General features: G+C 36.2%; 1 protein-coding gene across 1 annotated transcript; it reads left to right on the forward strand.

The window, feature by feature from the left end:
* The first annotated feature begins 3,731 nt into the window (after positions 1 to 3,731).
* LOC129010212 (olfactory receptor 6C65-like) lies at positions 3,732 to 10,728 on the forward strand. Its single transcript, XM_054444167.1, is given in 4 exon segments — positions 3,732 to 4,518; positions 4,521 to 4,612; positions 10,673 to 10,703; positions 10,706 to 10,728. Coding segments are annotated over 4 exon segments (933 nt in total).
* The last annotated feature ends 14,051 nt before the right edge of the window (positions 10,729 to 24,779 follow it).

Consider the following 24,779-nt stretch of genomic DNA (forward strand, 5'->3'; position numbering starts at 1 on the left):
CCAAAAAATTAACTTCTCTCAGTTTTGCCAGCTTAATGTCTTCTTCAGCGGAGAGACTGACTGATTATTTAACTTCCCAATCTGTTATTTTCTGTCACCCAAAGCAGAACTTTTTAATTTTCATGATGGCCAATTCAGCCTTTTTTTTTTAATTGTTCGTGAAGCAGTGACCTTTAAATAATGGACAAAAATACTCTTTCCAAGTGGATGTTTTACACAGATTTGTTCTGTATGTTTTCTTTAAAGTGAGCTTTTTAAAAAACAAGAAAATAAACGAGAAGAAAGCAAAACATAAAATTTAGTTGAATATTACTGAGTATATACACTGCTCAAAGGTCAGGTATTATGTGGCTGATATTGTTATAAGAATTAGACAGCTTCTCCAGGTAGACTCAGGCTATTAGGTTTCATCTAGTCTTAACCACTGTCTGATAATCTGAGAGTGTTGCTTACCATAATTATGACTTCCATCCCCACACATATTTCCTGTTATTCAAGGTAACATGTACTGTTTTAGCTTTGACATCATGGTAAAGCATGGACCTTACGATCTGGCATTCCCACACCACCATTAAATGAAGCTTGGAATGCATTATGCTAATGAACTAACTAAAATTACACCATAAAATGCTAAATCTTGGGTCATACATTTTATCTGTTCTCTCTAAATCCACAAATGCTAGGCATTTGAGACATCTGTAATATTTTACTAAGTCATTCAACTAAAAATGCTTGGTTTTCTCCACAGAGAAAATTATTTCTTTACCTTTGCTTGTGCTATAGAATCTTCAGATTGGGATTTCGTTTAAGCCCCAATTACTGTACATTCCAACCTCTTAATTCATGCTTTCTTATAGAAATCTACTAGAGAGCCAATGTGAATCTCTTTTTAGTTGAAATAATAATCAGAAGGATAATTTTAAAAATTAGTCGAGATTATTATTTCATCTTTCCCTTTGTGTCTTGCAAAGTTTAACATTATATGCAAAATTCTATATTCTTCCAATATTTAATGTCTCCCAAGAGAACCCAATTACAATGTTGCCAAAATTAATAGAGTTGTGAATACACTAGTTTTTCTGTCTCCAGGGAGGGTCTTATTATATTTCCCTCAAAAACAACCTCCGCTCTAACATTATATCTTAAAACACACAAAATGTGCCTTTCTATTTCTTTTGGAGAAAAAGCTGTTTGGAAAGCCTGTATCACTGAGCAATGTCAGAGAAAATATGAAACAGTTGACATTTAAATGCAAAAAAAAATTTCAAAATATGCCAACTGCATTTTCTCATACTCACCGAGAGTGGCTTTTGGATTGAGAAATAGATGGTTTATAACAAGGGGGAATCTGGAAAAAAATCTTCAAAATTTTAATAATTGAGCAGCTGTACAAAAATGAATTAGTTTGATAAAAGGTGTAAAACTGACCCTTTTCTAGCTAAAACATTACATTTCTCTTATAGATAATGAGAAAACTAATTAGATTTAAACTATTACTTGAATCTATCAAGGACTAACATAAGTGAGTATATTTCTTCTTTTCTTCATGTTGTTAATTTATCTTCCTAAATCATAGCACTCTTGACAGCTACTCTTTTTAAAATGTAACATGAAGGCATTTTGTCAATTCTTTTTTTTTGTTTGTTTGTTTTTATTATCAATGCTTGTATTGTTTTCTCTCTCCGAGTCTTTTTGTTTTTTGGTATGCATTACATTTATCTAAACTTACTGAAATTAACACCATCATCATTACTTCCTTTTCTGAGAGCACAGTTATTTAGCATGGATGTTTTCTTAATCCTGAGAAGTCTCACCCTGTATCTTTTGCATGTTACCTGGTATACCTGCTCTAATCAAAGATGATGAAAAAAATGTCCTAGAACAATCTTAGCAGATAAATTGAGAAATTGTCTGATCATATTTTGTTACATTAACATGTGGCCAGCCAGGTAGCTAGCTGCTTAATCAAGAGCATCACTAGCATCCTAGCCCCTCTGTTTGAAGGAACTCCTTATATTTTGTGCAGGGAATCACAGGGTCCCCACAGCATGATTTTCAATTGGTCGCCAGATATCCTTGAAGCATCAAATATGCCCATGTGAATTTGAAATTTAAAGACGATCCCGTCAAGACCATGAAAATAACTTTGGGTTGTATGACAGAAAAGTACCTCACAATATTCAATAGCCAAGTACCTAGCCAGGAACCTTTGACACCAGATTTTACATCAAATTATCTATAAAAATGAGAGAGATGTCACAAGAGAACAAAACCTCATGGATGCAGTTTAAACTTCAACATAGATCTCTGAGTCTTTTTAAATTTGTCACAGCTTAGTTCAGAAGCATAAAAATACCTGCTTCAGGAAGGAGTTAGACAGCATTTTCTTAGATAAACCTCAGCTGGTATGACTTATTGCAGGGATGCCAGACCCAGGATGCATGACCCCATTTCAATGTCATCTTTACCCTTCCTGATACCTCGCACTTTGACTCTGTTCATTAAATCAGATTGCTCTCATGGTTCACTCAAAATTTGTCAAGATGGTTTCTCTGTTCCTAGTACTGGTAGCAACAGATCATGCTTAGCAATTCATATTCGGGATGTTGATTATGTACTTCACTAAAATTCCTATTTTGTTGGCATAGACCACTACAGGTACCTGTATCAATCAAAATGGACTAATTCAGAATAATTGATGCATGCATGCAGAGTTTGGCCCATAGAACTAAAACAAACACTGGATTGATTGACTATATTTAAAAAGTCCAATTGGAATTTTATACTGTGATCTTGTTCATTAATAAAGGTCGGCATTGTGTTTATGTCAACTTCAATCACAAAGGAGCTAAGAGGCTCAGTTTTGCCTACAGCAAGAGGAGATGGAGTTCAATTAATTTCCCGTAAATATAGTATTTTCTGTGTTTTTGTTTGTTTTTGCTATGAAAAGAAATCAAGGCTCATTTTTTAAATTGAAATAACTCAAAATCTTTTCTTTTTTTTTTTTTTTTTTTTTTTGAGATGGAGTCTCGCTCTACTGCCCAGGCTGGAGTGCAATGGCGTGATCTGGGCTCACTGTAAACTCCACCTCCTGGGTTCACGCCATTCTCCTGCCTCAGCCTCCCGAGTAGCTGGGATTACAGGCACACACCACCACGCCCGGCTAATTTTTCTATTTTTTTTAGTAGAGACGGGGTTTCACTATGTTGGTCAGGCTGGTCTCGAACTCCTGACCTCACGATCAGCCTGCCTCGGCCCCACAAAGTGCTGGGATTACAGGCATGAGCCACTGTGTCTGGCCAAAAGTCTGTTTTCTAATGACAATATTAGCATTTGTATTTTATGGCCTTTAAGTTTTCAAAATTACTATGAATTCTGATAACTTATTCAATATTCCACAAACAGAACAAAGCAAGCAAAATATTTATTATTATTTAACTATAAAAAACCTTTCTGTACATTAAGTAATCAAAACTATACAGCAGACAATTATCAAATATAAAATTTAAATGTTTTTTAAAGTAATAAAACACAAATTAATCTTTTCACTACTAAATAAATTCTGTCATGAACTTGCAATTCTAATGGATATTCTGCCACTTCTTGTTGAATGGGTCTATTGAAGTTTTTGATGCAGAATAAGAGCAATCCTAGTGTATTTGAAATCAAATCATGTATTGACTTTCACTCTTCTTTTTATCTACAGACCTATCAGAATTCAGAACTAAGCCATGCCAAATATGACATCAATTAGAGAATTCATTCTTCTGGGATTTACGGATGACCCAGAGTTACAAGTTGTGATATTCTTCTTTATGTTGATCACATACTTATTGAGTGTAAGTGGAAACATGGCCATCATTATGTTAACACTGTCAAATATTCATTTGAAAACTCCTATGTACTCCTTCCTCAGGAATTTCTCTTTCTTAGAAATTTCATTTACAACAGTCTGCATTCCTAGATTTCTGATCAACATTGCTACAGGAGACACAACCATTTCCTATAATGCTTGCATGGCCCAAGTATTTTTTTTAATTCTTCTGGGATCAACAGAATTTTTTCTTCTGGCTGTCATGTCTTATGATCGCTATGTGGCTATCTGCAAACCTCTACGTTACACAACCATCATGAGTAACAAAGTCTGTAATTGGCTTGTAATCAGCTGCTGGCTGGCTGGTTTTCTCATTATATTTCCCCCCGTGATTGTGGGCCTCCAACTGGATTTTTGTGACTCCAACACTATTGACCATTTCATCAGTGACTCTTCCCCTATGCTGCTGATTGCTTGCACAGACACACAGTTTCTAGAGCTTATGGCATTTTTGCTAGCAGTATTCACACTCATGGTAATTTTGGCCTTGGTGGTTCTCTCCTACACACTCATCCTTAAAACAATTCTGAAGATTCCCTCTGTCCAGCAAAGGAAAAAGGCTTTTTCAACTTGTTCCTCCCATATGATTGTGGTTTCTATTTCTTATGGGAGTTGCATTTTTATGTATGTAAAAACATCTGCAAAAGAGGTGTGGCTTTGAGAAAAGGTGTAACAGTACTTAATACCTCTGTTGCTCCTATGTTGAATCCCTTTATTTATACCTTAAGAAACCAGCAGGTAGGGGGGAGGAGCCAAGATGGCCGGATAGGAACAGCTCCGGTCTACAGCTCCCAGCACGAGCGACGCAGAAGACAGGTGATTTCTGCATTTCCATCTGAGGTACCGTGTTCATCTCCCTAGGGAGTGCCAGACAGTGGGCGCAGGTCAGTGGGTGAGTGCACCGTGCACCAGCCGAAGCAGGAGCGAGGCATTGCCTCACTCAGGAAGCACAAGGGGTCAGGGAGTTCCCTTTCCAGGGGTGACAGACGGCACCTGGAAAATCGGGCCACTCCCACCCGAATACTGTGCTTTTCTGACGGGCTTAGGAAACGGGGCCCCAGGAGGGTATAGCCCGCACCTGGCTCAGAGGGTCCTACGCCCACGGAGTCTCGCTGATTGCTAGCACAGCAGTCTGAGATCAAGCAGCAAGTCGGCAGCGAGGCTGGGGGAGGGGCGCCTGCCATTGCCCAGGCTCGCTTAGGTAAACAAAACAGCCTGGAAGCTTGAACTGGGTGGAGCCCACCACAGCTCAAGGAGGCCTGCCTGCCTCTGTAGGCTCCAACTCTGGGGGCAGGGCACAGACAAACAAAAAGACAGCAGTAACCTCTACAGACTTAAATGTCCCTGTCTGACAGCTTTGAGGAGAGCAGTGGTTCTCCCAGCACGCAGCTGGAGATCTGAGAACGGGCTGACTGCCTCCTCAAGTGGGTCCCTGACGCCTGACCCCCGAGCAGCCTCACTGGGAGGCACCCCCCAGCAGGGGCAGACTGACACCTCACACGGCCGGCCAGGTACTCCAACAGACCTGCAGCTGAGGGTCCTGTCTGTTAGAAGGAAAACTAACAGAAAGGACATCCAAACAAAAAACCCATCTGTACATCACCATCATCAAAGACCAAAAGTAGATAAAACCACAAAGATGGGGAAAAAACAGAACAGAAAAACTGGAAACTCTAAAAAGCAGAGTACCTCTCCTCCTCCAAAGGAATGCAGTTCCTCACCAGCAATGGAACAAAGCTGGACGGAGAATGACTTTGACGAGCTGAGAGAAGAAGGCTTCAGACGATCAAATTACTCCGAGCTACGGGAGGATATTCAAACCAAAGGCAAAGAAGTTGAAAACTTTGAAAAAAATTTAGAAGAATGTATAATTAGAATAACCAATACAGAGAAGTGCTTAAAGGAGCTGGTGGAGCTGAAAACCAAGGCTTGAGAACTACGTGAAGAATGCAGAAGCCTCAGGAGCTGATGCAATCAAATGGAAGAAAGGGTATCAGCCCTGGAAGATGAAATGAATGAAATGAAGCAAGAAGGGAAGTTTAGAGAAAAAAGAATAAAAAGAAATGAGCAAAGCCTCCAAGAAATGTGGGACTATGTGAAAAGACCAAATCTACGTCTGATTGGTGTACCTGAAAGTGACGGGGAGAATGGAACCAAGTTGGAAAACACTCTGCAGGATATTATCCAGGAGAACTTCCCCAATCTAGCAAGGCAAGCCAATATTCAGATTCAGGAAATACAGAGAATGCCACAAAGATACTCCTCGAGAAGAGCAACTCCAAGACACATAATTGTCAGATTCACCAAAGTTGAAATGAAGGAAAAAATGTTAAGGGCAGCCAGAGAGAAAGGTCGGGTCACCATCAAACGGAAGCCCGTCAGACTAACAGCGGATCTCTTGGCAGAAACCCTACAAGCCAGAAGAGAGTGGGGGCCAATATTCAACATTCTTAAAGAAAAGAATTTTCAACCCAGAATTTCATATCCTGCCAAACTAAGCTTCATAAGTGAAGGAGAAATAAAATACTTTACAGACAAGCAAATGCTGAGAGATTTTGTCACCACCAGGCCTGCCCTAAAAGAGCTCCTGAAGGAAGTGCTAAACATGGAAAGGCACAACCGGTACCAGCCACTGCAAAAGCATACCGAAATGTAAAGACCATCGAGACTAGGAAGAGACTGCATCAACTAACGAGCAAAATATCCAGCTAACATCATAATGACAGGATCAGATTCACACATAACAATATTAACTTTAAATGTAAATGGACTAAATGCTCCAATTAAAAGACACAGACTGGCAAATTGGATAAAGACTCAAGACCCATCAGTGTGCTGTATTCAGGAAACCCATCTCACGTGCAGAGACACACATAGGCTCAAAATAAAAGGATGGAGGAAGATCTACCAAGCAAATGGAAAACAAAAAAAGGCAGGGGTTGCAATCCTAGTCTCTGATAAAACAGACTTTAAACCAACAAAGATCAAAAGAGACAAAGAAGGCCATTACATAATGGTAAAGGGATTAATTCAACAAGAAGAGCTAACTATCCTAAATATATATGCACCCAATACAGGAGCATCCAGATTCATAAAGCAAGTCCTGAGTGACCTACAAAGAGACTTAGACTCCCACACATTAATAATGGGAGACTTTAACACCCCACTGTCAACATTAGACAGATCAATGAGACAGAAAGTCAACAAGGATACCCAGGAATTGAACTCAGCTCTGCATCAAGCGGACCTAATAGACATCTACAGAACTCTCCACCCCAAATCAACAGAATATACATTTTTTTCAGCACCACACCACACCTATACCAAAATTGACCATATACTTGGAAGTAAAGCTCTCCTCAATAAATGTAAAAGAATAGAAATTATAACAAACTATCTCTCACATCACAGGGCAATCAAGCTACAACTCAGGATTAAGAATCTCACTCAAAACCGTTCAACTACATGGGAACTGAACAACCTGCTCCTGAATGACTGCTGGGTACATAACAAAATGAAGGCAGAAATAAAGATGTTCTTTGAAACCAACGAGAACCAAGACACAACATGCCAGAATCTCTGGGATGCATTCAAAGCAGTGTGTAGAGGGAAATTTATAGCACTAAATGCTCACAAGAGAAAGCAAGAAAGATCCAAAATTGACACCCTACCATCACAATTAAAAGAACTAGAAAAGCAAGAGCAAACACATTCAAAAGCTAGCAGAAGGCAAGAAATAACTAAAATCAGAGCAGAACTGAAGGAAATAGAGACACAAAAAACCCTTCAAAATATCAATGAATCCAGGAGCTGGTTTTTTGAAAGGATCAACAAAATTGATAGACCGCTAACAAGACTAATAAAGAAAAAAAGAGAGAATAATCAAATAGATGCAATAAAAAATGATAAAGGGGATATCACCACCGATCCCACAGAAATACAAACTACCATCAGAGAATATTACAAACACCTCTACACAAATAAACTAGAAAATCTACAAGAAATGGATAAATTCCTCAACACATACACCCTCCCAAGACTAAACCAGGAAGAAGTTGAATCTCTGAATAGACCAATAACAGGAGCTGAAATTGTGGCAATAATCAATAGCTTACCAACCAAAAAGAGTCCAGGACCAGATGGGTTCACAGCCGAATTCTACCAGAGGTACAAGGAGGAGCTGGTACCATTCCTTCTGAAACTATTCCAATCAATAGAAAAAGAGGGAATCTTCCCTAACTCATTTTATGAGGCCAGCATCATCCTGATACCAAAGCCTGGCAGAGACACAACAAAAAAAGAGAATTTTAGACCAACATCCTTGATGAACATTGATGCAAAAATCCTCAATAAAATACTGGCAAACAGAATCCAGCAGCACATCAAAAAGCTTATCCACCATGATCAAGTGGGCTTCATCCCCGGGATGCAAGGCTGGTTCAATATATGCAAATCAATAAATATAATCCAGCATATAAACAGAACCAAAGTCAAAAACCACATGATTATCTCAATAGATGCAGAAAAGGCCTTTGACAAAATTCAACAACCCTTCATGCTAAAAACTCTCAATAAATTAGCTATTGATGGGTCATATCTCAAAATAATAAGAGCTATTTATGACAAACCCACAGCCAATATCATACTGAATGGGCAAAAACTGGAAGCATTCCCTTTGAAAACTGGCACAAGACAGGGATGCCCTCTCTCACCACTTCTATTCAACATAGTGTTGGAAGTTCTGGCCAGGGCAATTAGGCAAGAGAAGGAAATCAAGGGTATTCAATTAGGAAAAGAGGAAGTCAAATTGTCCCTGTTTGCAGATGACATGATAGTAGATCTAGAAAACCCCATCGTCTCAGCCCAAAATCTCCTTAAGCTGATAAGCAACTTCAGCAAAGTCTCAGGATACAAAATCAATGTACAAACATCACAAACATTCTTATACATCAATAACAGACAAACAGAGAGCCAAATGATGAGTGAACTCCCATTCACAATTGCTTCAAAGAGAATAAAATACCTAGGAATCCAACTTACAAGGGATGTGAAGGACCTCTTCAAGGAGAACTACAAACCACTGCTCAAGGAAATAAAAGAGGATACAAACAAATGGAAGAACAGTCCATGCTCATGGGTAGGAAGAATCAATATCATGAAAATGGCCATCCTTCCCAAGGTAATTTACAGATTCAATGCCATCCCCATCCAGTTACCAATGACTTTCTTCACAGAATTGGAAAAAACTGCTTTAAAGTTCATATGGAACCAAAAAAGAGCCCGCATTGCCAAGTCAATCCTAAGCCAAAAGAATAAAGCTGGAGGCATCACGCTACCTGACTTCAAACTTTACTACAAGGCTACAGTAACCAAAACAGCATGGTACTGGTACCAAAACAGAGATATGGATCAATGGAACAGAACAGAGCCGTCAGAAATAATGCCACATATCTACAACTATCTGATCTTTGACAAACCTGACAAAAACAAGAAATGGGGAAAGGGTTCCCTATTTAATAAATGGTGCTGGGAAAACTGGCTAGCCATATGTAGAAAGCTGAAACTGGATCCCTTCCTTACACCTTATACAAAAATCAATTCAAGATGGATTAAAGACTTAAATGTTAGACCTAAAACCATAAAAACCCTAGAAGAAAACCTAGGCATTACCATTCAGGACATAGGCATGGGCAAGGACTTCATGTCTAAAACACCAAAAGCAATGGCAACAAAAGCCAAAATTGACAAATGGGATCTAATTAAACTAAAGAGCTTCTGCACAGCAAAGGAAACTACCATCAGAGTGAACAGGCAACCTACAAAATGGGAGAAAATTTTCACAACCTACTCATCTGACAAAGGGCTAATATCCAGAATCTACAATGAACTAAAACAAATTTACAAGAAAAAAACAAACAACCCCATCAAAAAGTGGGTGAAGGACATGAACAGACACTTCTCAAAAGAAGACATTTATGCAGCCAAAAAACACATGAGAAAATGCTCACCATCACTGGCCATCAGAGAAATGCAAATCAAAACCACATTTAGATACCATCTCACACCAGTTAGAATGGCAATCATTAAAAAGTCAGGAAACAACAGGTGCTGGAGAGGATGTGGAGAAATAGGAACACTTTTACACTGTTCGTGGGACTGTAAACTAGTTCAACCCTTGTGGAAGTCAGTGTGGTGTTTCCTCAGGGATCTAGAAGTAGAAATTCCATTTGACCCAGCCATCCCATTACTGGGTATATACCCAAAGGACTATAAATCATGCTGCTATAAAGACACATGCACACGTATGTTTATTGCGGCATTATTCACAATAGCAAAGACTTGGAACCAACCCAAATGTCCAACAATGATAGACTGGATTAAGAAAATGTGGCACATATACACCATGGAATACTATGCAGCCATAAAAAATGATGAGTTCACGTCCTTTGTAGGGACATGGATGAAATTGGAAATCATCATTCTCAGTAAACTATCGCAAGAACAAAAAACCAAACACCACATATTCTCACTCATAGGTGGGAATTGAACATTGAGAACACATGGACACAGGAAGGGGAACATCACACTTCGGGGACTGTTGTGGGGTGGGGGGAGGGGGGAGGGATAGCATTGGGAGATATACCTAATGCTAGATGACGAGTTGGTGGGTACAGTGCACCAGCATGGCACATGTATACATATGTAACTTACCTGCATGTTGCGCACATGTACCATAGAGCCTAAAGTATAATAATAATAATAATAATAATAAAAAGAAAAAAAAAAAGAAACCAGCAGGTAAAACAGGCCCTTAGGGAATTCACCAAAAAAAATTATCATTGAACAAGCAATAATGATAACTAAATCTGTGGCTGAACCACAGATAAACCAATAAAAACACAAATCATCTTTCTATGTAATAGTTATACACAAAGGAACACACATGCAAAGATTCACACCATTGTAGAGCTTACCTCTAGTGATAAAACACACATATGAAACAATCAATATAATAGAAAATTACCTAGTACTTTAGTAAGGGACAAATGCTATTTAAAAAAATAGAAGAAATATGGTATAGAAAGTAATATAGCGGGTAGAATTCAAATTAAATAGCTTGGTCAAAGATTTCATGGTCATCTTAAAGCTTCTTTTATTTTTTTCTATATTCAAGCACATTTTTCTGTATTCTTTATATATTTTTTTTATTATACTTTAAGTTCTAGGGTACATGTGCACAATGTGCAGGTTTGTTCTTAATCTTTTCCTTTTTTTCTGTAATTTTTCCATCTTATCATATCTATTTTATATTTATCAAGCATATCAAGATTGTGAGGTGTGACTATTAAATAAATTTGGTCTTTGCTTTAAAAAGACATATAGCAAGCTCTAAATAGCCTATTCCAATCCTACCTGAAAATAAATCATTTTATAAAAAATTAACAGCAACCCACAATTAATGAATGGATTAGCACCTAATTTCAATGTTGAGAAAACTGTGCTTTGTAGTCCCATATTCTGTTGAACCTGATATTCAGAATCTGTACATGGAAAAACAGCTGAGAAACAATAATCTTCTGTGAAAATGGGCTATTTCAAGCCATCCAAGTTTTGCCAACTCTGCTTCATCAGAAAGATTTATTTGTGTCTTTCCAGATTTCACATGTTCTGTTAAGCGAAAATGAAAGTGTGAGAGACTGGAGCTGTTGGTGAGAACAATCTCCAATAAAGTGCTGCAAGCGGAGATATTAGAAATGATTGCTTTTACACTAAAGGCAGTGACTTTACATTTTGTGATATATTATCATAACAATTCACCATCAAATAGATGAAGGTAGGAGGTCATAAAAATACAATCCATGAAGTTACTGAAAATTAATGCAGGTTTGATACACACCGCTTTAGCATGCACATAATGATCAGAGAACATAATTTTATTGATGCCCAAATAAATAAGAATAGTTCAAAGACAAATCATACACCTATGCAGTTTCCAAATAGTCAGCATAAATAGTGCACACAATTTAATTAGTAGGAATAAAAATATGTTAAATAAATATGAAATTCAGAGCCTTGAAAATTAAAAATTTAGTTTGAGGAAAACCAAATATATATATATTTAATTTTATAAATTAATATAAAATAGCAAAATTGATACATAAACTAATTACTTATAAATTCTCATCTTATATAAGATATGAGATGACCTTAAATTTATAAGGTTATAATATTTTTAATACTAATAAAACCATAAAAGTGTGTAATTATGTGATACTAAGGTAATAATGGTACTATGTGCATTTACATAAAAACATTACTTTTAAGGAAAAGTATTAACTAGAAAATATTTATAAAGCAGCAAATAAACTGAATATACATTTTAACTATGAAAGAAATTACTAAAAGATACAACGTTCTAAGAGCTACGCCTCTGAAACATTTCCAAGATTTTAATATTATTTTATTCTAAATTTTAGAAGTATAAAACATTCATTTAAAGTATATATTCTTGTAAATAGTGGTAGACTATAAAATGGTTGAAAAAAAGATTCACTTAGTAATATACAAAACATCCATGACATATATGCATGTTCCGTGTATAAAATCCTACTATAATGGAGCAATACTATAAAAAAGATACTAGTATAAGATAGGAAACATAAGGAAATTTGATTAGGAAAATTTGAGATATAATGTATCACTTTATCTTTTAAATAGACCCAATGAAAAAAATTTATCAGATCTTAAATTATACTACTATTTACCCACAAATCATCAACAAAAAATTTTAAAATCTCTTAGTTGATACAGATATGAAAATAATTATGTTAAAGCCATAAGGAAAACACATAGTAAATGAGCAATTAAACTATTACTCAAACGTGAAACTAATATAATTTGTATTCATGACAACAAAATAATAATGCACAGCCCCCACTTTGTATTATAGAGACGTTTGTCCTAGATGCATTTAACCAATGCTAAAACATACAAAGCAGAAGCAAAATTCATAATATTCAAAATGAGAAGACAGATATAATATTTTTTCAGATAGTTTTTACAAATATTCCCCAGAAAAGTTTTTAAATTACTGGAAACTGATCATAAAAAATTGAAGAAGTAAAAAATAAATGGAAAGATATCACGTGTTCATGGATTCAAAAAATTAATATTGTTAAAATGTCTATACTATCCAATTGAACTACAGATTCAATGTAATCCCTATCAAAATTCTAATGGCATTTCCATAGAAATAGAAAAAAAATCAATGCTATAATTGGTAAAGAACCACAAAATCCCAAATAGCCAAACCAACCATGAGAAAGAAAAAACAAAGCTGGAGGCACCACACTTTTATGATTTCAAACTATATCACACAGTCATAACAATCAAAACAGTATGGCACTGGAATATAAAACAGACACATAGAACAATGTGACAAATTAGAAAGCAAATTTTTTTTTAGAAAAAAAATCACATTTGATCAGATTCCAAGAATAGAAATGAGGAAATGATAGTCTCTTCGATAAATGGTATTGGAGAAACTGAATATCCATGTGCAAAAGAGTGAAATTGAACCCTTACCTCACACTGTATACAAAACTTAATCCAAAATGGCTTAAAGACTTAAATGCAGTACCTAAAACCATAAAACGCCTAGAAGAAATCATAGGGAGAAAGTTTCTTGACATTAGTCTTTGCAATGATTTTTTGGATATGACACCAAAAGCTCAGGCAACAAAGGCAAAATTAAACAAGTGGGACTACACCAAACTGAAAGTTTCTGTAGTGGAATGAAACAATCAACAAAATAAAAAGAAAACCTCCTATGGGCTGGGAAAAAAAAAATAATTCTGTTAAAAGGTTAACAATCCAAAATATATAAGTAACAAATATAACTCAATAGAAAAAAAATCCAATTTTAAAAATGAGCAAAAAACCTGAATAAATATTTTTTTTCCAGAGAAGACATACAAATGGGCAAAAAGCATATGAAAACATTCTCAACATCACTAATCATCAGGGAAATGCAAATAAAAATCACAATAAGATAGCACCTCACACCTGTTAGAGTGGGTAGCCTCAAAAAGATAAGAGATTAAGTGTTGATGAGGGAGTGGAGAAAAGGGAACAGCCATATGTAAATTGGTACAGTCACATGGAAAACAGTTTGTAGGTTTCTCAAAATATTAAAAATAGAATTACCACACAGTTCATCTGTGAGTATATATTTATATATTTATGAGTATATATTCATAGGAAATGAAATCAGCATTGAAGAGATATCTACACGCCCACGTCCATTGCAGCATTGTTCACCAAGGCAAGATATGAAGATAATCTAAGTGATAAGTGACAGATGAATAAAGAAAATGTAATATGTATGCATATACATATATGTTTACACACACAACACACAGACGCATAAAGGGATATTATTCAGTCATAAAGAAGAAATCCCTGCCATTTGTGAAAGCATGGATGAAATTATGTTAGCAATGCTTTGTCTGAATTCGATAGGTTATGAAATGATGTGTTTTCATTTTTATTTGTGATTTCTCCTTTGACCCGTTGGTGGTTTAAGAGTATGCTGTTTAATTTCTATATATTTGCAAATTTTTCAATTTTTTTCCTCATATGGGTTTCAAGTATTATTCCATAGTGATTAGAAAAGATGCTTTGCACAAGTTCAATATTTTCAAACTTACTAATGCTGATGTCATAAATGGATTAGGAGATTTTCCTTCTTTTTTTTTGGAAAAGTATGAGAAGGATTGGTTTTAATTCTTTAAATGTTAGCAGAATTCACAGGTGAAGCTAGCAGATCTCTGATTCTTCTTTGCAGGGAGGTTTTTGATTACAGAGTCAAGCTCCTGACTAGTTACGGGTCTGTTCAGATTTTCTATTTCTTCATGATTTAGTCTTGGTGGGTTGTATCTTTCTAGGAACTTGTCCATTCATCTAGGTTATTTAATTTGTTTACACCTATAAATTTATATCTTAGCATTGCTTACACTATATTCATAAGATTTGATATGTTATTGGATTTTGTTGTTGTTTTTCGTTGTTTGTTTTTTTGAGATGGAGTCTCACTCTGTCACCCAGGCTGAAGTGCAGTGGCACAATCTCGGCTCACTGCAACCTCTGCCTCCCAGGTTCAAGCAATTCTCCTGCCTCAGCCTCCTCAGTAGCTGGGGCTACAGGTGTGCATTACCATGCCTGGTGAATTTTTGTATTTTTAGTAGAGACACGGTTTTGCCATTTTGGCCAGGCTTGTCACAAACTCCTGACCTCAGGTGAGTTGCCCACCTCAGCCTCCCAAAGTGGTATGTTTTTATACTCATTTTTCTCAAAATATTTTCTAATTTCCCTGTGGTTCTTTTTTTGGCCTCTTGGTCATTTAAAAATGTGTTGCTTACTTTCTGTATATTTGTGCAGAAAATTTTTTAGTCATCACTCTGTTACTGATCTTTAATTTTACATCATTATAGGAAAACTACATTATATATGTATACTTCTTAAAAAAAAAAAACACACTACCGAGACTATTTTGTGGCCTTACATGTGTTCTATCCTGTAGAATATCCTGTGAACTTGAGAAGAACATATATTCTGATGTTGTTGGGTCAAATATTCTGTATATCTCTGTTCATTCTAGCCCATTATTTTATTGGTAAAGTCCTCTCTTTCCTTATCTTCTCTCTAGTTGTTATATCCATTACTGAAAGTGGAGAATTGATTTCTACAACTATTATTTTTGAACTATGTGATCCCCCTCCCAATTTTGTAAATCTTTGCTTCATATATATTGAATACATTGTTAAGTGAGTAAATGTTTGTAATTTTTCTATCTTCTTCGAGATGAAAACTTTTATTAATATATAATGCACTTTATCTCATAATATTGTTACATTTAAATAGTATTTCATCTAATATTACAGGTAATCCAGTCCCATTTGGTTACTATTTGAATGGAACATCTTTTCCATACATTCACTTTCAACATATTTATATATTTGAATCTAAGGAGAGTCTCAGGAAGACAGCACATAGTTGGATCTTTTAAAATCCTTTCTGCAATTATCTCTTTTGATTGGAGAGCTTAATCTGTTTTGAATTTAAAGTAATTATTATAAGAGATGTGCTTCTGCTTCTTGCTGTTTTGCTATTTGGTGTTTACATCGCCTATAGTTGGCCCTTCATTTCCACCATCATTGTCTTTTTTTGTGTTTAGTTGATTTTTTGTAATGACATATTTTCACATTTTATTCATGTCTGTGTATATTATATAGACATTTTCTTGGTGTTCATCATGGGAATTATATTTAACACCCTAAAATTACTAGAATCGAATTTAAATTTATTCACATTTAACTTTAATACTATAAAAGAGTCTGTTCCTATAAATCTCCCTTTCCCCTTTTGGTAATTGATATCACAGATTTCATTGCTGTGCACTGTGTGCCAAATATCATAGAACAATAGTTTTATGCATTTTATATTAATTCTTTTATAATTAAAATTGGAATTATAAAACAAAATTAAAATAATAGTAACTTTTATAGTTGTCCATGTATTTACCTTTATCAAAGACTTTTATTTCTTCATATGGAGTGCTGTTACTGTCCAGTGTCCTTTCATTTCTACCTGAAGAACTTACTGTAATATTTCTTAAAGGGCAGTTCTAGTAGTAACGAACTTCCCTAGCTTTTATCTGGGAAAAATCTTAATTTCTCCCTAATTTTTGAAGAACAGTTGAGCCAGATATAGGATTTATAATTGCCAATACTTTTTTTCCTTTTAACACTTTGAATATAGTCATGTGTGACTTAAAGATGAGGATACATTCTAGGAAATATGACATTAGGTAATTTTGTCATTGTGCAAACATTATCAAGTATATTTACACAAACTTAGATGATATAGCCTACTACATACCTAGGCTATCTATATGATATAGTCTATTGTTCCTAGGCTACAAACCTGTACTGTTACTGTGCTGAACAGTATGTTACTGTAGCGTGGGCAGTCATAACACAATGGTAAGGGTTTGCATACTTAAACATATAAAAGGTAGAGCATTGTGCTACAATGTTGCTACAATGTTCACTAGGCAATAGGAATGTCTCAGCTCCATTTTAATCTTATGGGACAGTCATCATTTGTGCAGTCTGCCATTTATCAAAATGTTATCATATGGTGTATGACTGTACATCAACCTACTCCCTATTGCTTTCATGGGTTCTAATAAGAAATGGAGTGATAGTCTAATTGAGTATAACTTGTATGTGATGAGTCATTTATCTCTTGCTGCTCTCAAGATTTTCTCATTTTTGGCTTTCAATTGTTTGATTAAAAATATGTCTTGATGTGGGTCTCTTAGAGATTATCCAACTTAGAGTTTATATAGCTTCTTGGATTTGTAGTTTCATGACTTAAACTTGGGAAATTTCTATCCATTTTTTTTTAATATTATTTCTTCCCTATTTTTTTCCCAGCTCTCCATGTGGGATAAACACAATGCTCTTGTTGGCCTGCTTGATAGTGCTTCACAGATTCTTTAGTATCTGTTCACTGACTTCATTGTTTTCCTCGTACTTCATAATTTCAATTGCTCTATTTTTAGGTTCTCTGATTCATTTGTCTGCTTGCACAAATTTGCTTTTGAATCCTTCTAAGTTGTTTGTATTTCTGTTGTAATTTATGGCTCCAGAATTTTGATTTGGCTTCTTTTACTATTTCAGTTTCTTTGGTTATGTATTTTATTTTGTTCATGTATTGTTTTCTTGTCTTTGTCCGTGTCTGTCTTCAGTTTTTGGAACATCTTCAAGGGAGTTGACTAATTAATTTATTTTTAACATAAGAAAAGTATGCAAATTTTATTTGGTGTTAAAATTTTAATTTTTATGTGTGCATAAAGGTGCATAAAGGTCTTCATAGAAAAAAATAATACTTGAAGAAAGGCTAGACCCAAAAGCCTATATACCATTATAATAAAAATAGATAAATTGTGGAGTTGTAACAAAAAATAGAAAAAAGAGTATGGCCTGGGGGCAGTAAATTGTAGGAATGTGATTAGGAAATGTATAGGGGAAACTAATGAAAAGAAGGGGTCAATTTAGTAAAATTTGATCTTACACATTCTCTCAGTGTTACCTCCCCATCTCTGGTGATAAGAGTGTTCTCCTCTCCTGTTACAGGAAGAGCATCTTTCTCAGAGGAAATTCATACCCTGCTTTTAGGTAGAAAGTGGAAGGCCAAAGAGCTCTTCCTGCATCTACTGTTTTCTCAATTGCCTTTAACTCAAAATAATCAATATGCTAAAGTGTCATATTTGGGGATAGCATGTTCTGATCCCCTTATAATCTTATTTTGTATTGTTTTTCTTCTTTTTTGTAAGATAAAGACATATATTTATTTAGTCCCCTGGCTTTATTATTTCATTTAGATAAATATAGGACTTTTAACTTTTAGGTTCAGGGGTACACGTACAGGTTTATTATACAGGTAAATTGAATGTTATGGGGGCTTGGTGTACAGATTATTTCATTACCCAGGTAATAAGCATAGTACCTGATAAGTAGTTTTTTGATCCTCATTCTCCTTCAACCTTCCACCCTCAAGTAGGCCTGGTGGCTGTTGTTTTCTTCTTTGTGTCCATATATGTTCAAAATTTAGCTCCCACTTATAAGTGAGATCACATACTATTTGGTTTTCTGCAACATAAGCATTGTAGAGGTCTATGCTACTATGAATAGCGCTTCAGTGAACATATGCATGCATGTGTCTTTATGGTAGAATGATTTATATTCCTTTGAGTATATATCCAATAATGGGATTGCTGGGTCAAATGGTAATTCTAAGTTCTTTTAGAAATTGCCACACTGCTTTCCACAATGCTTGAACTAATTAACATTCCCACCAACCATGTATAAGTGTTTCCTTTTCTCCACAACCTCACCAGCATCAGTTATTTTCTAATATTTTAATAGGAGTCATTCTGACTGGTGTGAGATGATATCTCACCGTGGTTTGGAATTGCATTTCTCCAGTGATGCTGAGCATTTTTTCATATGCTTGTTGGCCACATGTATGTCTTCTTTTGAAAAGTATCTGTTCATGTCCTTTGCCCACTTTTTAATGGGTTTGTTTGTTTTTTGTAGTAAGTTTGTTTAAGTTTCTTACAGATGCTGGATATTAGACCTGCTTAGTTTGTGAGAATTTTCTCCCACTCTACAGGCTGTCTGTTAACTCTACTGATAGTTTCTTTTGCTATGCAGAAGCTCTTTGGTTTAATTAGGTCCCATTTGTCAATTTTTACTTTTGTTGCAATTTCTTTTGGCATCTTTGTCATGAAATCTTTGCTAAGTCCTGTATCCAGAATGATATTTCCTAGATTTTCCAGGGTTTTTATAGTTTTAGGTATTATATTTAAGTCTTTAATCTATCTTGAGTTGATTTTTGTATATGGTGTAAGGAAGGGAGCTAGTTTCAATCTTCCACATATGGCTAGCCAGTTATCCCAGCACCATTTATTAAATATTGAGTTCTCTCCCCATTGCATATTTTTGTCAATTATGTTGAAGGTCAGATGGTTGCAGGTATGCAGCCTCATTTCTGTGCTGTCTATTTTGTTTCATTGGTCTATGTATCTGTTTTTGTACCAGTACCATGCTATTTTGGTTACTGTAGCCTTGGAGTATAGTTTGAAGCCAGGTAATGTGATGCCTCCAGCTTTATTCTTTTTGCTTAGGATTGCCTGGGCTATTCAGACTCTTTTTTAGTTCCATGTGAATTTTAAAATAGGTTTGTTGTAATTCTATGAAGAATGTCATTGATAGTTTGATAGTAATAGCATTGAATCTATAAATTGCTTTCAGAAGTATGGTCATTTAAAAATATTGATTCTTTCTATCCATTAATATGGAATGGTTTTCCATTTATTTGTGTCATCTGATTTCTTTGAGCAGTGGTTTGTAATTCTCATTGTAGAGGTCTTTCACCTCCTTGGTGGGCTATATTCCTAGGTACTTTATTCTTTTTGTGGCTATTTTGCATGGGATTGTGTTTTTAGTTTTGCTTTCTGCTTGAATATTATTGGTTTATAGAAAGGTTACTGATTTTTGTATATTGCATTTGTATCCTGAAACTTTGCTCAGGTTGTTTATCAGCTGAAGGAACTTTTGGGAAGAGATTATGGCATTTCCTATGTATGGAATCATATCATTTACAAACAGAGATAGTTCGACTTCCTCTCTTCCTATTTGGATGTCTTTTATTTCTTTCTCTTGCCTGATTGCTCTGGCTAGGTCTTCCAGTACTATGTGGAATAGAAGCGATGAAAGAAGGCATCCTTATCTTGTTCCTATTTTCAAGGGAATGCTTCCAGCTTTTGCCCATTTAGCATAATATTGGCTGTTGGTTTTTCACAGAGAGCTGTTGTTATTTTGAAGTATGTGTGTTCATTACTTAGTTTGTTGTGGGATTGTAAAGTATAGAGAAGTTGATTTTTATCAAAAGCCTTTTCTGCATCTATTGAGATGATCATGTGGTTTTTGTTTTTAGTTCTGCTCAAACTAAATCACATTAATTGTGGTGAATCACATTAATTGATTTGTGTATGTCAAACCAATTTTGCATCCCAGGAGTAAAGCCTACTTGATCGTAGTGGATTAGCTTTTCGATATGCTGCTGGATTTGGTTTACTAGTATTTTGTTTTGTGTTTATCCATCTATGTTAATCAAGGATATTGACCTGAAGTTTTCTTTTTTTTTTTTTTTTTGTTATCTCTGGTAGGTTTTGGTATCAGGATGATGCTGGCCTCATAGAATAAGTTAGAGAGGAGTCCTTCCTACTCAATTATTTGGAATAGTTTCAGCAGGAATACTAACAGCTCTTTCTTACACATTTGGTAAAATTCAGCTGTGAATCTCTCTGTTCCTGGTTGGTAGTCTTTTTATTACTGATTCAATTTCAGAGCTCAATGTTTTTCTCTTCAGGGATTCAATTTCTTCCTGGTTCATTCTTTGGAGGTTGTATGTGTCCAGGAATTTATCCAGTTCTTCTAGTTTTTCAAGCTTGTGCACATAGAGATGTTCATAATAGTCTCTGATGGGTTTTTGTATTTCTGTAGGGTCAGTAGTAGTGTCCCTTTTGTCATTTCTGATTGTGTTTCTTTGGATCTTCTCTCTCTTTTACATTAGTGTAGCTAGTGGTCTATCTTATTAATTTGTTCAAAAAACCAGCTCCTGGAGTCATTGATCTTTTGTATGGATTTTCATGTCTCAATTTCCTTCAGCTTAGCAATGGTTTTAGTTATTTTTTTTCTGCTAGCCTTGGGATTAGGGTTGGTTTGTTCTTTCTCTAGTTTCTCTATTTGTGATGCTTAGGTTGTTAATTTGAAATCTTTCTAACTTTTTGATATGGTCGTTTAGTGCTATAAACTTCCCTATTAACACTGCATTGACTGTGTCCCAGAGATTCTGGTATGTTGTGTCTTTTTTCTTATTATTTTCTGAGAATTTCTTTATTTCTGCCTTAATTTCGTTATTTACCCAGAAGTCACTTAGGAGCAGTTTGTTTAATTTCCATGTAATTTTATGGTTTTGAGTGGTTTTCTTAGTATTTATTTCTATTTTACTGCACTGTGGTCTGAAAGCATGTTTGGTATGATTTTTTTTAATTTATTGAGGATTGTTTTAGACCTGATGTGTGGTCATTTTTGGAGTATGTGCCATGTGCAGGTGAGAAGAATGTATATTCTGTTCTTTTGGGATAGTGAGTTCTGTAGATGTTTATCAGGTCCATTTGGTCAAATGCTGAGTTTAATACTATCAGTGGGGTGTTAAAGTCTCCCACCATTATTGGTTGGTTATCTAAGTCTCTTCATGAGTCTCTAACAACTTGCTTTATGAATCTGGGTGCTCCTGTGTTGGGTGTATATATATATATATCTATATATATATATATATATATATATATTCATGATAGTTAGGTCGTCTTGTTGAATTGAGCCCTTTACTATTGTGTAATGCCCTTCTTTTAATTTTTTTATCTTGATTTAGAGTCTGTTTTGTCTGAAATTAGAATAGCAACCTTTGCCTTTTTATGTTTTCCATTTGCTTGTTAGATTTTTCTTCATCCCTTTATTTTGAGTCTATGGGTGTCATTGCATGTGAGATGGGTATCTTGAAGATAGTAAACCATTGGGTTTTCATTGAGGCATTTAGCCCATTTACATTCAAGGTTAGTATTGATACATGCAGATTTGATCCCATCATCATGTTGTTAGCTGGTTATCATGCAGAGTTGTTTGTATGGTTGCATTATGTTGTCACTGGTCCAGGTACTTAAGTGTGATGCCAGTGATGGTCTTTCTTCTGTAGTTGCCAGTAATGGTCTTTTCTATAGTTAGCACTCCCTTCAGGACTTCTTCCAAGGCAGGTCTGATGTTGATGAATTCCCTCTGCATTTGCTTGTCTGAAAGAGCCTTATTTCTCTTTCACTTATTAAGGTTAGTTTGGCTGGATATGAAATTCTTGTTTGTAAATCCTTTTCTTTAAGAGTTCTGAATATAGGCCTCTAATCTCTTCTGGCTTGTAGAGTTTCTGCTGACAGGTCTGCTGTTAGCCTGATATAATTCCCTTTGTATATTACCTGCCTCTTCCTAGCTGCCTTTAACATTTTTCTCTCAGTTTGACCTTGAAGAATCTAATAACTATGTGTCTTGGGGTTATCTTCTCGTGTAGTATTTCACAGAGGTTCTCTGCATTTCCTGAATTTGAATGTTGGTCTCTGTAGTGAGGTTGGGAAAATTTTCATGGATAATATTCTGAAATATGTTTTCCAAGTTGCTAGGTTTCTCTCCCTCTCTTTCATGGATGCCAATGAGTCATAGATTTGGTCTCTTTACGTAATCCCATATTTCTCATAGGTTTTGTTTATTCTTCTTTATTGTTTTTCCTTAATTTCTCTCTGACTTAGTCATTTTGGAAAGCCAGTCTTCAAGCTCTGATATTCTTTACTCAGTTTGTTCAATTTTCATGTTAATACTTGCAATTGCATTATGAAATTCTTCTAGTGTGTTTTTCAGCTCTATCAGATAAGTTTGATTCTTTCTTATAATGTCCATTTGGCTATCACCTTTTGTATTGTTTTCCTGTAATCCTTAGATATCTTGGATTGAGTCTCAAGTATCTCCTGTATTTTAATGATCTTCATTCCTTTCCACAGTCTGAATTTTATTTCTGACATTTCAGCCATTTCATCCTGGTTAAGAATCACTACTGGAAATATTATTATGGTTGTTTGGAGTTAAGATGATACTCTGGCTTTTTGAGTTGCCACAGTTTTTGTGCTGGTTCTTTCTCATTTGTGTGGGCTGATGTTTCTTTAATCTTTGAAGTTAGTATTCTTTGGATGGTTTGCTTTGCTTTTTTCACGTTTGATGCCCTTGGGAGTTTGATTATGGTATAAGGTGAACTCGGTTGACTGGCTTTGATTCTAGTCTGCTCCTGGGTTGTGGAAGAGCCCCCTCTGATTACTGTCTCTGTGCTCACATTCGTTTTGTTGGGTGTTCTAGTCAATGGGACTCACTCAGGCAGCACCTGCAGTTGGCATATGTATTAGTCCATTCTCACACTGCTATGAAGACATACCTGAGACTGGGTAATTTATAAAGGAAAGAGGTTTAATTAAGTCACATTTCCACATGGCTGGAGAAGCCTCAGGACACTTACAATCATAGTGGAATGTGAGAGAGAAGCATGTCTTACATGGTGGAAAATGAGAGAGTTGCAAACAAAAGCAGGGAAAACTGCCTTATAAAACCATCAGATCTCATGAGAACTCACTGGCTATCATGAGAACATCATAGGGGAAACCACCCTAATGATCCAATTACCTCCACCTGTTTTCTCCCTTGACATGTGGGGGTTATGGGAACTATGGGGATTATAATTTAAGATGAGATTTGGGTGGGAACATAAGGCCTAACCATATGAAAACACAAGCCATGTCCTTGCCAGTGTGGCCCTAATCTGCTGTCCATGTATTTCCCAGGGAAACATGGTGCTGGGCCTGCCTGCAGAGTTTGGGGGAAATGGGACCACTGGGTTGGAAGTTCTAGTGGGTGTGGTCTATCTGGCTAGAAGAGGCAGAGGAGGGTGGAGTTGCCCACCCTGATACTTGAGTGTTTGCACAGCAAGAGTAGGCTACGCCCTTCTGCAAATTCAGGCAGAAGTAGGACTGCTGGGCTGGTAGCTCTAGCTCCCCACCATAGGCCAAATAGAAGCCACACTTGTGGTACTTGGGAGCAGTAAGATTGCCAGACTTTCATTGTGAGATGGGGCTTGCTGCCAGCTTCCAGCCCAGTGGTCTTGCTTTGTCCTGAACTGGGCTAGCCATTCCACCCACCCCCACCACTGGTAGCCAGGCAAGCAATACTTGCTGGAGCTTCCAGCCCAGCGATCCCATGTTTGTGTAAACTCAGCTGGAGGGCACAACCTCCTGTTGTCCTGGGAAACACCCAAACACCATAGCACATGACTTCACCTGCCCCTGCCACTGGTAGCTAGGCAGACAATGTTAGCAAGAGTTTCTGGGCCAGTGGGTCCATTTCTGTGTGAACTCAGTTGGAGGGCATAGCTTCCTATTGCCTGGGGAAACAGCCAGATGGATGAGTGGTAACCAGGTAATCCTACCACCAGTAACCAGGTGGGCAGTGCCTGCTAGTTTCTGGCCCAGTGGTCCTGCCTCTGTGTGAACTCAACTACAGAGCACATCTTCCTGTTGTCCTGGGAAACAGTCAGATGGCAGAGCATGTGACCCCATCTGCCACTACTACTGGTGGGCAGGTTGGCAACATCTACTAGAGCTTCCAGCCCAGAGGCCCTGCTTCTGTGT

This window comes from Pongo pygmaeus, chromosome 10, assembly GCF_028885625.2.
Source record: "Pongo pygmaeus isolate AG05252 chromosome 10, NHGRI_mPonPyg2-v2.0_pri, whole genome shotgun sequence".
NCBI classification, from domain to species: Eukaryota; Metazoa; Chordata; class Mammalia; order Primates; family Hominidae; genus Pongo; species Pongo pygmaeus.